The 13,230-nt window shown below is 42.2% G+C and overlaps 1 protein-coding gene across 1 annotated transcript in view; it reads left to right on the top strand.

The window, feature by feature from the left end:
- The window catches only part of KBTBD12 (kelch repeat and BTB (POZ) domain containing 12), a 29,845-nt gene that overhangs the window by 16,042 nt on the left and 573 nt on the right, over nucleotides 1-13,230 (top strand). Inside the window, exon 4 of the mRNA XM_009889850.1 lies at nucleotides 1,366-1,563. Coding sequence (XP_009888152.1) covers nucleotides 1,366-1,563 — 198 coding nt within the window. The remainder of the gene's footprint in view (nucleotides 1-1,365; nucleotides 1,564-13,230) is intronic.

The raw sequence follows: 13,230 nt of genomic DNA, 5'->3' as shown, positions 1-13,230 counted from the left end.
TGAATTTGGCTCTAATTTCCCTGCTCTGATGCAGGGATAACTGATCTGATCTTTACCTGACTCTAAAATACAGATCAGGAACAGAGTGGTAGCAATTTTGGAGCATTGTGGTCCCCCTTTACATGTAGTTGCCTCTTGCAAATACCTTTGGAGAATGTCCAAAAGGTTGAAAAAAAAAAAAAAACCACAGTCCATATTAAGAGGTAGATGGAAAAACATATGCAAATAAAACTTTGAGAAATAGGGGCTCATTTCCCCGACAGACCAGCTTAGCAGCACTAGGGGCAATATATTTCAAAAGCAGCCGCACCAACCTTGCACAGGTGAGACTTGCAGTCCTTTCCCTTTGCATGTGCAAGGGCATAATTACATGCCGCACAATGCATTTTGGGTTTGCACAATTGAGCAGTCCTACATGTGTATCTGGAAAGCTAGCCTTCATGTGGAAATTGCTTGCATATTGCAGTCATTTTATATTTGAAAGTGGTCACATACACACACGCGCGCACAAAAGAACTGCTTCAGCGCGCCATCAGTGCTCATTACAGGGTATTGTGTCCATTGGCACAGATGGAAAACCTGCGAGGGTACGTCAGCATATTAATTCTCCAGAACCAAAGGCTGTGAATTCAAAATCTGGATTTGATCACTGGAAGGGATTTGGAAAGGCAGTGTTTACTCTGTGATTACAGCGTACAGTGTTTGCAGTGTGCACTGAGAGGTCAGGTATGCCTGCAGCCTGTTGCTGTATGTCCCAGCAGATGAAAACTGGGATCTGTTTCGATCCTGCATGCTGACTTCAGACATCCCAATTAACCCTTCAGCGGGAGGGCTTGTCACAAACAACTCAATTGGCACTCATGCCTAGTGGATGGGTTTGTTTCTGGAAGTTGATTTCCCTTAAGAAATGGGTGTAATCTTTTTCTTTTATTGACAACAACTAACCAACAAATCCAAATGATTGTTGGTTAACAAGTGGGAGGGTCAAATCCTTTAACAGTAACTGGAGAATAACTTTCGATCCATTGCAACTTAATGATAAAGCAATTTTTCCAGCATACAGAACAAGTAATTATGAACATTTCTACTATATAGGTAGAAAAAAAGACAAAATACCTTTGCCTTTTGAAGACATGCTGCTTGTCCTTCCTTTGATACACGACTTCAGAAAGGATCTTCTTCGATGTCTGTAGATAACGCGCAGTAGCCTCTGCTTTGAGCTTGCTTTCTAACAAATTTCTGGAGCTGCAAAAGCAAAAAGAAAGGGGAGGACATGAGGACATGTAAACAAAAAATGATGCAGCCAGCAATGCATTTTTCAGCAGAACCTGGGACTGCTACATTTGACCTACGTATTTTTTGCAGGAGGAATTGGGTGCCTTGGTCGTGACAGGGGACAGACACGGAAATGTCTTGATGCGGTGGAGATTTATAACCCCGACGGAGACTTCTGGAGGGATGGACCTCCTATGCCTTCTCCCCTCCTCTCCTTACGAACGAACTCTACCAGCGCAGGCTCCGTGGAAGGGAAGCTGTACCTCTGTGGAGGATTTCACGGAGCAGGTACTAAAATGAGTCTGACGTTCCCTACGTAGTTGAAATCCATTTCACTGTACACAGACTGACCTGATGACCAGCCAACCCTATCAGGTGGCACTGGCATGCCCTGGAACCACAGAGCTGATTCAGCCCTTTGGACTGCCGGCTCCTAATGTCAATACGAATTGTGTTCTGTTTGCCCTTTGCTTTTTTCCTTAACAAAACATGAAAAATTAAGGATGTTTCTGATGTGCACTAAACCTGTCTAAATCTACAACCTCAGTAGAATTCCTCTGGATTTACATCCAGAGCTACTGAGATCAGGAGCTTAGTGTGTTACGGACATTAAAGAACTTGGGCATATTTGTTTAAGGCACTATCCATCTGTCCTTAGCCAAGCTATCTGGCTCTGCCTATTTACTTACATGCTTTTCATAATCGGCGTGGAAAAAGCTTGTGTATTTAAGGAGTACTCTGGGTAGGGAACTGAGATACAAAGACACAAATTGCAGATCTGGAGAGTTTAAATAATCCTAGCCCCATGGCCACCTTTCTTCTATTAAGTGTTCTTCCTTCCAACTGTGCTTAGCTCTATCTACATCTTCAGTACTGCTAATATTTTTTTTTTTTCATTATAAATGAAATGAGTCCCAAAACATGCAAACTTAAACTCTTAAACTCTTCTGCTACATACAGCTGCTACCCCAATTTCCTCTCTAGGAGAAAGCAGTAATACAAATGCATTACCCACTGCTAATAAATGTCATGTCAGGCTCGCTGTTGCCCAGGAGTGGCCACGTGGTATCAATGGGTGACGTGTCCGTCACATTACACTGACTCCAGTTGCATCAACTTTTATTTGCATAACAAACTCTAAACTTAAAGCTGCTGTTATTTTAGAATTATGATTTTCATCAGCCAGTTCACAACTCACCTTCCCCTCCCTTCATTTGCTACTGGCAGAAGAAGCTGCTTCCTGAAAACAATTGTATGACAGGCCTCTAACAGGCATGTTCTCGTGTCATCTCTGATGGAAGTTCTGTGACTTCAGAGCAATTACAGTTATGATACATCACTGTGTTTCCATAGCAAACATTGTGCCACCATATTTGTCTTTTTCTCAGCAGTATTAGGAAAAAGCTTAAAGTTAGTGGGTACAAATCTCAAAAGGCTGATCATTTGCGCTGGCAAATGAAGCAATTTCATTCAAGATGACTAACAGATTAGTATGAGGTTGTCTGAATAAGGTAGCTTCAGAGCCATAAAAACACTCTCTGTACAATACCACCACGTTCTGTCACTGAGTCATATATAAAGAGTGGTAGTACTGGGATTGGCTGAATGTCCCCCTGTGGATTTCAAGACGGCCATCTTTTGTATGTTTGTATAATGCCAGCTCAATGGGGTCCTGATTCCTGACTGTACTATTGCAATCTATATAATTATGTATAGAACTCCCCTGCACTAAAAGTGTTATTTAGTTTGGAAAACAAGAAGTCAGAGTTAGAAAATGCCAGTTTTGCAGTTACCTGTGCAACCTGAATTCTGACCCCCTACGTATGCGTTTTGTATACCAGCAAAGAAATAGTATGTGATTGTGTTGTTAGACATTGTTATGGTGTCTATTAACAAGGGAGCCAAAATAAGATTCTCAGTGTCAACTGTAAATCAGATGTATGTGAATATTTGAGGAGTTGAGAGGAAGCTGTGCCTTCTGACTTCTTCATTAAGAAGACAGGCTTCTTAATGTGACTTTCAAGTTATTAAATGAAACAGGCTTTCTACATCTTCATAACAATAACAACTTCTAGTTACCATCATCAAGAAAAAGATGGATGAAGTCCATATGCTGAACCTGAAGATGTTATCTGTCTAGCTGGCCTCTCTCCCTGGCCCGTGCTGGGAAGAGCTCTTGCCTGATCTTCTCTTCAGGGGGGAAGGGTGGAGAGAGGGTTATTACTGTCATGTGGGAACATGGAGAGGGTGGCTTGACTCTGCTCTTTCACAATTACAGCTGCTCAGCAGCTTCAAGATATTCATGGAACATCATGTGCTGCTGCCGCTTTAGTAGCGGATAGGGTTATTTCAGAATGTGCTTGTTTGGTTTTAGTCTTTTGGGTTTCTTGGCATGTCACTTCGTTTTTTGTGAGGGATGCAACCAAGAGAGGATATTCCAATTTCACAAACATTGTAATTTAGTTTCAACCAAGTGGAGTTTTTGGAACAAGCTGGAGGCGCAGCTGTAGTCTCTGGGTTTTCCGCCTGCTGAGAGCTAAAGGGCTGCTGTGAACATTCAAGAATAAGTGCTTCTCAAAAAAAAAAAAAAAAAAAAAAAGAAAATAAGCCAAAAGTACTGCTGCAATGGAAAGTCTCAGCCAATCCAAATAAGGGGCTGAAACCAACTCCCAACTCCCTATACACTACAGATCTGTCTTCAACTCCCCAGCCTCAACCTGCCTTTGCATTTTCTTGAACCCACTCTTGATCCAGTAGCGTGAAAGCTGACCTACTAAGGACATTGTTGCATCTTAATTTTGCTCGTGTGTGCCATGCTCTGTATGCCTTTCTGCATGAGTATTGACTTAAATGGATAATTAGAGACCAGAGATGCTGTACACAAACACAAAGCTGAAAAGCAGCTGTCAACTGCTCAAAGGGCCTTAAATTTGCATGAAAAAATGAGTGCTGCTCAGCTACCATCTCTTCTGAGTCCCACGTGACACTTGAAGTATTGTGATGGCAGGATTCCCATCCCATATATATTGCGTCTCACAAATCTTTGTCTGCTTGAACGAGGACAAGTGGCACAGCTCTAACAGCATCCCCAGGAGCAGAGGAAGAGAAATTGCAGCTACTTAGAGTCTCCAGAGGAAAGTCAGCTTGGCCAGCTGAGAGCAGCAATGCAGAGCACAGTCTAAAGGATGAGCGGACTCCAAAGTGTGTCCAAGCTTCATCAAGGGAAAGCTTCCTCTGAACTGCAAAGAATGCTCTTCAATGTTGAGCTATGTCAGTAAAGACAGCTTGTAAGACTTCTCCTGCTGAGGCCCCCTCAAGTGAGAAGCTAGCTCAAGTCCTGGCCATGAAAGGGGGACAGGGATTAATTCAGCTGAAGTTTACACACTTATGTGGAGTGCCTACACTAAGACCTTAGTGACCCTAGGCTCCTGCAGCATATGGAGAAGCACAGGCACTTCCAGAGGGAGATTCAGGTCCTTTGTGCTTTACATCTGCTCTGGAAGACCAGAAGGCAATTCGGAACCCCGAGGACCTCTCTCATCTCTTAATGCTCTGTGTTTCGATCTGGATACGAGGGATTCTAACCTGGCTTACCTAAGGCAAACCCATCAGGAGCTTGGTTAGATGGTACAAACCACTCCAAGACCTCTGTGTCGTATCACTAGCTGACAAATGTTGCGTGTTCTTACAGACATGATAAATACCCCAAAAAATTACTTCTGCTTGTTTTGAATTTATTTCCTCCTTAGCAAGACTTGCAAAACTTCATCTGTTACCCAGTAGTTTCTGCAAATTAGCTCATTTTCTGCTAAAAGTATTATGGCAAATACGAACCATTAATCTGCTTGTCTCCGACACTCAGCTCCAGCTCATGTAGCCTAGCGTCGTGAATGTGGCCTGTCATTTGTCAGCAATGTTATAGCATTCATCAGGATACTCAGAAATGTTTAAAATGGCTGGTTTTGTCCATTAGTTTATATTTCTGCACAGGGTGAAAACACTAGCCGTGGTATGAATACTCAGGTGGACTCAACGCGCAGTAGCCAGCCAGCTTTCTACTAATTGTTAAAATATGTTGCTGCGTTTACTGCTGTAACTACGGATTTTTAACCAGCCGTTGCAGCCTGAGTGTATAATGCTCTTGTTGACATGTTTTATTTCCTTCGTCTTTGCATAGAGCTAAAACCTGCCACCTGCGCAGGCTGACAGCTATTAGCGTTAGCCCGTGCGTGGCAGCAGCAGCCTCATTAGCGTCCCTCACCGAAGGAGGTGGTAAGCAGCTCTTCAGGTATGCAGCATTACACGCCTATGAAATGCCTGCCAGATTGGGTTCCCTTTCTTTTTGACTGCTTCTGAGTATTATAAATATTTTTTTTCTGGTGAAAATAATGAAGGCAAGGGTGCGTGCCTGTTTGCTGGGACTGTGTCATCTGCCGCCACCGCCAGCTTGCGGAGGCACATGTTTGTTGACTTTGCATTGTTGCTGCACAAATACAGATCTCGTAGCCTGTTTCCGGGGGCTGGGGCTTGTAGCTTCAGTTCCAGATTATAGATGTTGGTCCAATTGCCTGTCTCACAGATTTGAATTAATAAATTCAAATCCCGAGTTGATTTTTTTTTTTTCTAACTTGATGATTTTAACTAGAATGTCATCTTTACTGTACACCTCTGTGACATCAGCTGATGTGCAAAGTAAAGGGACAACCACCTCAATGCAAATAACAAAGTGTTTAACAGGTCTGCTATTAGCAGCACATATCGCTTAAGAGGTCTTACAATTTCATCAGCTAATGGCACTTGATGTGGAACAGTCTTTCTCTGAACTGGCAGTTTTGCCATCTCCCTCCAATGTAGTTTATAGCAGAGAAGATAAATGTACTGCACTGCTTCACTACTATACGTGTTGAAAAATCCTGTAATGTGTTTCGCATCATGTGTGGGACCAGAGCTGCTCTACCCAGTTCTGTTAATTGCTTACTAATATCAAGTAGAAATTAATATTTCACTTAAGTGGTGTTACAGTCAGAGAAAGGGGAAAGGGAAGAAATATTTGTGAACTTGGAATGCAAGGATTTAAATTTTGTGTTTGCAATTGTTAGCCAAAATAGGTGACAGTGACCCTGAGTCCTACTAGCTGTGTAATTCTGATTCTACCAAAAAAAAGAGAAATACTTACCCTGGATTCATTTTCTGGCCCCTTCTTCCTCATTTACATAAATTGCAATCCATACATTGGAATAGAAGCGGTGCTGCTTGCGGCACTGCAGAACCGTGTAGTAATTACTGTATTCCAGCTGAGCTAATGAGTTTGTATCTCCACACCATCCTCTCCTGACAGTGGACTAGCTTAATAGTTATTTATTTTGACTAATCTCCCATAAAGGCTGTTCCCCCTAGTCTCCTCCATTATGTGATTTAGATGGAGAATCATTCTAGTGCTTGTTTTTTATCATCGTGGTTATGGAACATTACTGGAATCAAATTAAATTTAGACGTATTAAGGAGTCTGGCACAGTAAATACTGCACTTGTGAAGTTTGGGGGTTGAGGGATTGGAACAAAACCTGTTTCTCCAGCACCTTCCCATGTTCCCAGCTAAATAAAGCAGAGGGGCAAACCCCGGGCTGCCTATCTGCAGCACTGTTTGTTCCCCTCGGATAGAATTTACTGGGCAGCGATGAATAATTAAAAGTTCTCCTGCCCACAGCCGTTACCGTTTGAATACATATTCCCACCAATGGAAGGGATTCGGTGTCCCTGCCTCTCGCTCGGCAGAGAAATCTGCTGGCGGCTGCCTGCCCGGCCGCGGGCACTGCCCCATCGCCCCAACCTGCTGCCCCAAAAATCGCTGCTCGACCTTTCCCCTTCTTCTCCCCCAGCACCGGCACGAGCTGCCAGGAGCCGGCATGCGGGAGAGACCTCCTCAGCCTGCTGCCTTCCCATGGAGAGCTGCCCCTCGGCCCCCCGCTCGTTAGCTAGCAGCTCGTTACTGTAAATAAGGCCAGTACAGGGCAGGGGAATTGCTGGGGAGCAGCACCTGCTCGTTTCGGATCTAAATTTGACCCTGTATCTGATGGCGCAACATTAGTAATTCAGTCATGCTTCTTACTAAGGCTCACTTATAGTTTATAAAGGGTTAACGAATGATTAATAGAGATTTTAATGCATTTTAATTAATTGCTGAAGAGGTCAATAGGTTGTTTAGAAACATGGCTTGCAGCCATGTATGACATCTTCTATTATGTTTATAACTGCCTGTTATGCATACAGCCTAAACATGCTTTATATCCTCTATTAATAATGTATTAACCCATTGTGAGGCATTTAGAAACAGTATCTCAGGATGGTCTGAGACCCGTAATTCTTATTCTGATCTTGCAGTTTTTACGCATAGGAATGGTGCATTGACTTCAAGAGCACTGATCCTGCTACCACCTGCAGCGCAAGCGGGACCAGCGCTTGTAAGATTATGTCTGAAAGAGGCCTCGCCTGTGAACAACAGGCAAAATCTGGAAAGATTTCAAAAGCTGGAGTAGCTGGATCAATCCCAAGAAAAACACTTTAAGTAACTGAATTAGAAGTTCCTTCCTGTAGACCATCCCATTCTTTATATATATATATATATTTTTTTTTTAAATTTTAATATATAGTGATTTGTGATTGAATGGGTGAGTCATGAAACTACGATCCTGAAGAATTACAGAGCAGAGCAAGAGGACAGACGTCCTGTCTATGAGAGGGAATATCTTACCTTACTCCACGCAGGTGCTCTGAAAACAGTAAGCTGCCACAGGCGTAAATTCAAGCCCCAACCTGCCTCCCAGCTTTCTCTGTGTCTGGTGGGATACACTGCCTCGGTACTTAACATCACGAAGGCTGGCCAGCATGTTAAGCAGCCAAGCCAAGTTCCCTCTCCTGTGTATTATCTGCCTGCTTCTGCCCACAGGCATGGATGATGGATGTAGTTGACCCCACAAGGGGTGTTTGCTGCCTTACGCGAGCGAGGCTGGTAGAGTTAGGGGGCAGCTCGCATACACAAATGGGATGGAAGGCCGCAGACTTGATGAACTTATTCTTTCTCCTGCTGCAAATGAGGAGCCAGGACATCTGGTGGTAATGATCTAAATGCACTTTTATCCCATTGCAACACAAACGTGAATTCCCAAGTCACCTAACTCCACATCATGTAATTATGAAAGCAGCTATTAGTGGCGAGGAAGATAAGTAGCAGAGGCTAGTCCCATATGCTTAAAATCATTCTCTGGTACAGATAATGGCGTGCAAAACCAGGTACAAACCAGCAGTGGAGGCTGAACTGCTTCAAGGCAGCTCTGGGGTGGCTGTTAGGTGACAAGAACTGGGGAAGCCAGTGAAAGAAACCCCTGAGTAAACATTTTGGGGACTGTTGGGGAGCTGAAAAGCACTTTGTGGTGTTCAAGTGCTTTTTTCCACAGAAAAAGCAGAGCGGGCAGTTAACAGTAGAACCACTACAGGTTTAGTGTTTTGTGGGTTTTTTTTGTTTTTTTTTTACTAAACTGATTTATAGCAGAAGAAGACAGAGCACGTTAGGAAACTACAGACTGGAAAGGAAAAGGTGCTGTGACAACCTGAGAACCAACATCAGTAGGAGCTCAGGCAAGTAGCCTGTGTGTGTGAGGATGTCCCAGGGCACGGAGCTCGTGGGCAAGGACAGATGTGACACGGAGACTACCCCTCACTACACAAGGTAGTCCTCTGCTGGGGATCCTGGCCCTGCTCTGGGCAAACTTGCTTAGGTACTGCTGGCCATCGAACAGCTCGTCAATGTAGCTGTGCCGCAGCGAGCAGGCAGGGGAGCTTGTCCAAAACTACTTTGGGTATCTCTGCCCTGCACTGACGCAGAGGCATCATGGCTTGTGACTCAGCACGTGCTCTCGCTATCTCTATAACTTTTTTTCCGCATTCGTAAGACGGAGGCAAATATACCAGCTGATGTCAATGGGCTTCTATAAGAAATAATGAAATATTGACCACATTCCAGCAAACTTGCCATAGATTTAACTCCAGTGAACTAAAATTCAGCATGAATTTTTTTTTAGTTCAATGCTCTGGACACTAAACAAGCTATAGTAGAGTGAATTTATTTGTATTGGCTTCCAAACATAATAGCTGCATGGTTAACAGTCCTGGATGACCTATAGATTTTCTACCTGTTAAGTGTGTTCTTTAATTCTTCTACATCTGTCTCCCTCTAACCCTCCCAACCCAAAACCTAAGAATTATATCTGAATGATCAGTTCCAAATAGGAAAGAGAAAGCAAGGTCAAAACAGATCAAAAGTGGTAATAAATACTACAGTTACATGGAAAGTTGTTCCTCCCCCTAACCTCCAAATCACAAATGGAATGCAGTTGAAAAAAAAAAAAACCAACAAAAAAACAGATCAAATATTTATGTTGCCTGCAGTCATACTGGGGGTCTTTCCAAGAATGGTTCATCCTGATTTATGGTCAATCCAGATTCAAATGACATGAGAAAACTTACAATATAAAATGAATATTTGGGGAGCGAATCATATTAGAAAATAAACCTTTTAAAGAGAAAACATGATTGTGTATATGGAGTACACGCAATTACTTACTGCAAGTTAATATTTTGGTTGTTTTTTCTGCACATTCAAAGAAAAATTTCATACGAAAAATGGTGGGAAATTTGTTTATAGACCAGAATATAAAAAGAGAATTTAAAGATTAGACTCATTTTGCTTTCAGACTACTATATTTGCATATATGAAATACAATTTTATCATTTATAAATTAAACATTTTCATGTATAACTCAAGTTCTTTCACTGGGAAAAGATGGGTGTGTAGGCTCGGTGCTCACCTTCAGTCTGCACTTGTACCTCAAAGAGGTGTAACTATACCGAAAGAGCTCTGACTTTCTTTTAACATACCACAATTTCTCATAGGGATAAATTTATGCTATAATTAATGCTCCCTATGCTGGTTTAGCCTTTTCCTTTCCTGAATAAGAATAAACCATACCGCTATAAACACTGTTTTACTGGTTGATAAGGATCTGCATTAGGGTTAGGTTTGTACTACCTGAATAATTCTAATATAAAGTGGTTTAACTCCTATGCAGAAAAACATAGTGCAAAGAAAGTTTCTTAAAACTTCTCATGGTTAAACAAGAATGTGCAGAAAAATACTGCCTCATTTTGTAGAAGAAAATGAAAGCACTTGGAAAGGAGTTAAATCCTTTCATTAGGTAAGGGGGTTGTCTGGTAAGTGATGCAGAATAATGCCATGTATGATGGAGTTCTGTGGGGTGGCTTTTTAAGCAGGTACTGTGTGTACTACAGCCAGTTTCTTTTTGTAGGTGTCATATTATTCTCCTGTAAGCAAAACTGGCTGCTAAGATATGGCCTTAAAAAAAAAAAATTGCAATTAAATAAGGTGAACCAATGAGGCAGAATCTGGAATTATTTGCACCTTCAGCCTTAAAACTCTATTGGGATTAAAGCCCAAATCAAATGTTATAGCCTGGAATCAAAGGTGCTATTCTCTTTGAAAAACATCACCTTTTCTATTGTCCAAAACGAGACCAAAAAAAAAAGGTTTAAGAATTGAGGTGTTTTAACTCATTTCTCTTTTAAAAAGAAAGGGGGAGGATAATTTTTTTTTTTCTGAAGTATGACTGTGTTTTGAGCAGTGCTTTTCCTCACATGAACTTTCTTATCCAAAGGGTGCTGCTTCCTTTCATGTTAAACAAGATAAGACTAGAGAAATGATTGCTTCCCTTATTCCAACAACATACTCTTTTTATCTCCCAAGGGTTAAGAGTTAACTAACACTCCATGTGCTGGAAAGCAGAATTTGTAGAGTGGAACAAAACCAGTTACAACATCCCACAGAAAAGGGAAACAAGGGACACGAAAGGTTGTGAGTCACCAGGGTCAGGAAAAAACACAGCAAGGCTTTAAGGAAGGGTTGCTGAATCTGCTTTTGATGTTTTAATTATGATTTTTTTTTTTCCCCTGAAGTGTTGCAATCACCCATAGAATGTCTCAGTTCCAGTGTTTTGATTTTTTTTTTTTCCTCTGATTGTCTCATTTTTGTCATCATCCATGCCAAAGAAAATCCAGGCATAAAAATTTATTGCATAAAGGAGATGATCTAATAATAAATACAGGGTCTGGAGCCTCCCATGTCACAGCTTAGGTCTGTTTGTGTCTCCGTATTTGCCTCTCAGGAAAAACCTGTTCACCCTTGCAGGGTCACGCAGAAACGAGCTCTTTGCTGGTACTGGAACGTGTTATTTGTTTGCAGTTTGCCAGCCATGCCTTCTCTCTTCACATGTAACTGGGTGTTTTACCAGTTTGCTTTCTCCTCTCTTGGATGGGTGCAGCTTTATTACTCTCCTTTCATACCCCCGTTCAATAAGCAAAGCATCATGACTATTGTTTGGCCTTTTGTGAACAGCAGAAAGGAATGGAACAAGGACTACTCAGATGAGACTGAATCCTGAATTCTTACCCGAATTTTACTCAAGCAAGCTCCTAGAGATCTATGAAAGTCCCAGAGGTTTGGGTTTGGACCAACAAAAATTATGCCACAATTAATTGTGACACAACTGAGGGGGAAACGAGTACGGGGGGTAGAAACACTGTGCTGCACTCCTTTACCAGGTGAGGTAAAGGAGGCAGAGATGGTGAATGGTTGGTGAGCGGTTTCCTTAGATAAACAGGACAAAAATGTGCAGGAATTTCCACAAAGCTGAGACCCCCATAACTCCCGCACAGGCGCAGGACCTGCAGTTGATAGAACTGCCCCGAATCAGCTCAGCAAGGAAACCGACCCTGGGAGGGGAAAAAGTCTTGTTTCCATCTGACCCACACAGCCCCTGAAGCTACTTGCAGAGGAGCACTGGAGGGTATTTTAAATCCCCTGACACGACCTCATCATAACACCAATGCTAATTTTGCATGGAACCTAAACGGTGAGAGCACCATCTTGGGGGTACTGAACCCCTGGGGTTGCTGTCCTCTGGAGGAATATATGGTCTGCGTTTCCAACATGAGAAACAGTATGTGCCTCTGGATGCTCTTCTCTATTTCTTTCTTTTCCCCTTCTTCACTCCTTTGCTGTTGGTTCCACAGAAACGTGGTGTCCAAACAATGAGATGCAATCGATAGATGTGAAGGACAGGGTGGTCTGTTGTTATGTTTTGTTTTGTTTGTTTTTTTTTTTTTAAAAAAAAAAAAAGCTTTCTAGAAGGTAAAGGTGAATGGGAAGTTCAGTCTGGACCCTGTGAAGTCACCAGTCTTTTAAGACTCAATAAAACAGTGTTGAGTACTCAATTTTTCTTGCTATGATGGTTCTTATCCTGGTACCTGTGAAGTGTCTGTGCTTGGAAATCCCTGAGACGTGCCTCATACATCTGTCCAGAAATTCATCAGAAGGAAGCTGACAGCAAGGCACGTGTGTGTCCTCAGCTCAAAGTAAGAAAAGTTTAGACTAAAGTTACTTGCTGTGAGGAAGCAACTTTAAGACAAAAAGAAAAAGTGAGCAGAAATGAAAGACACTTTTTATTTTTAGGAGAGAACTTGGCTTTGAGTAGCAATTGCTGGACAGCTCAGGATTTTTGTTAGCAAAGAAGGGTTTTGCATTCTTATAAAGAGTTTAATACAGCACTGCTGGTTGACAGCTATGGTTCTCTGCTGCATGGCGATTCCTTTGTAATTTTTTGTTAGTCTCGGTAAAAAGACGCTTGTATTGAGATTGTGATTTAATGGCATTCTTCTAAACTGAGTGTTCATGACAAATTCCTCAGCACTTCAGAACAACTAAAGTACATTTAAAGCCCTGGAGGTTTCTTTCTGTCTTTATTTCTCCCCAAATCACAGGATGTCCAGACTTTGCACCCAAGCAAAGCCATAGTACTGGAGTGCCTCCAGGAGCCTGAGAGCTGCA

This window comes from Charadrius vociferus, unplaced genomic scaffold (assembly GCF_000708025.1).
Source record: "Charadrius vociferus isolate BGI_N301 unplaced genomic scaffold, ASM70802v2 scaffold257, whole genome shotgun sequence".
Lineage (NCBI taxonomy): Eukaryota > Metazoa > Chordata > Aves > Charadriiformes > Charadriidae > Charadrius > Charadrius vociferus.
This window is presented reverse-complemented; position numbering and strand designations above follow the sequence as displayed.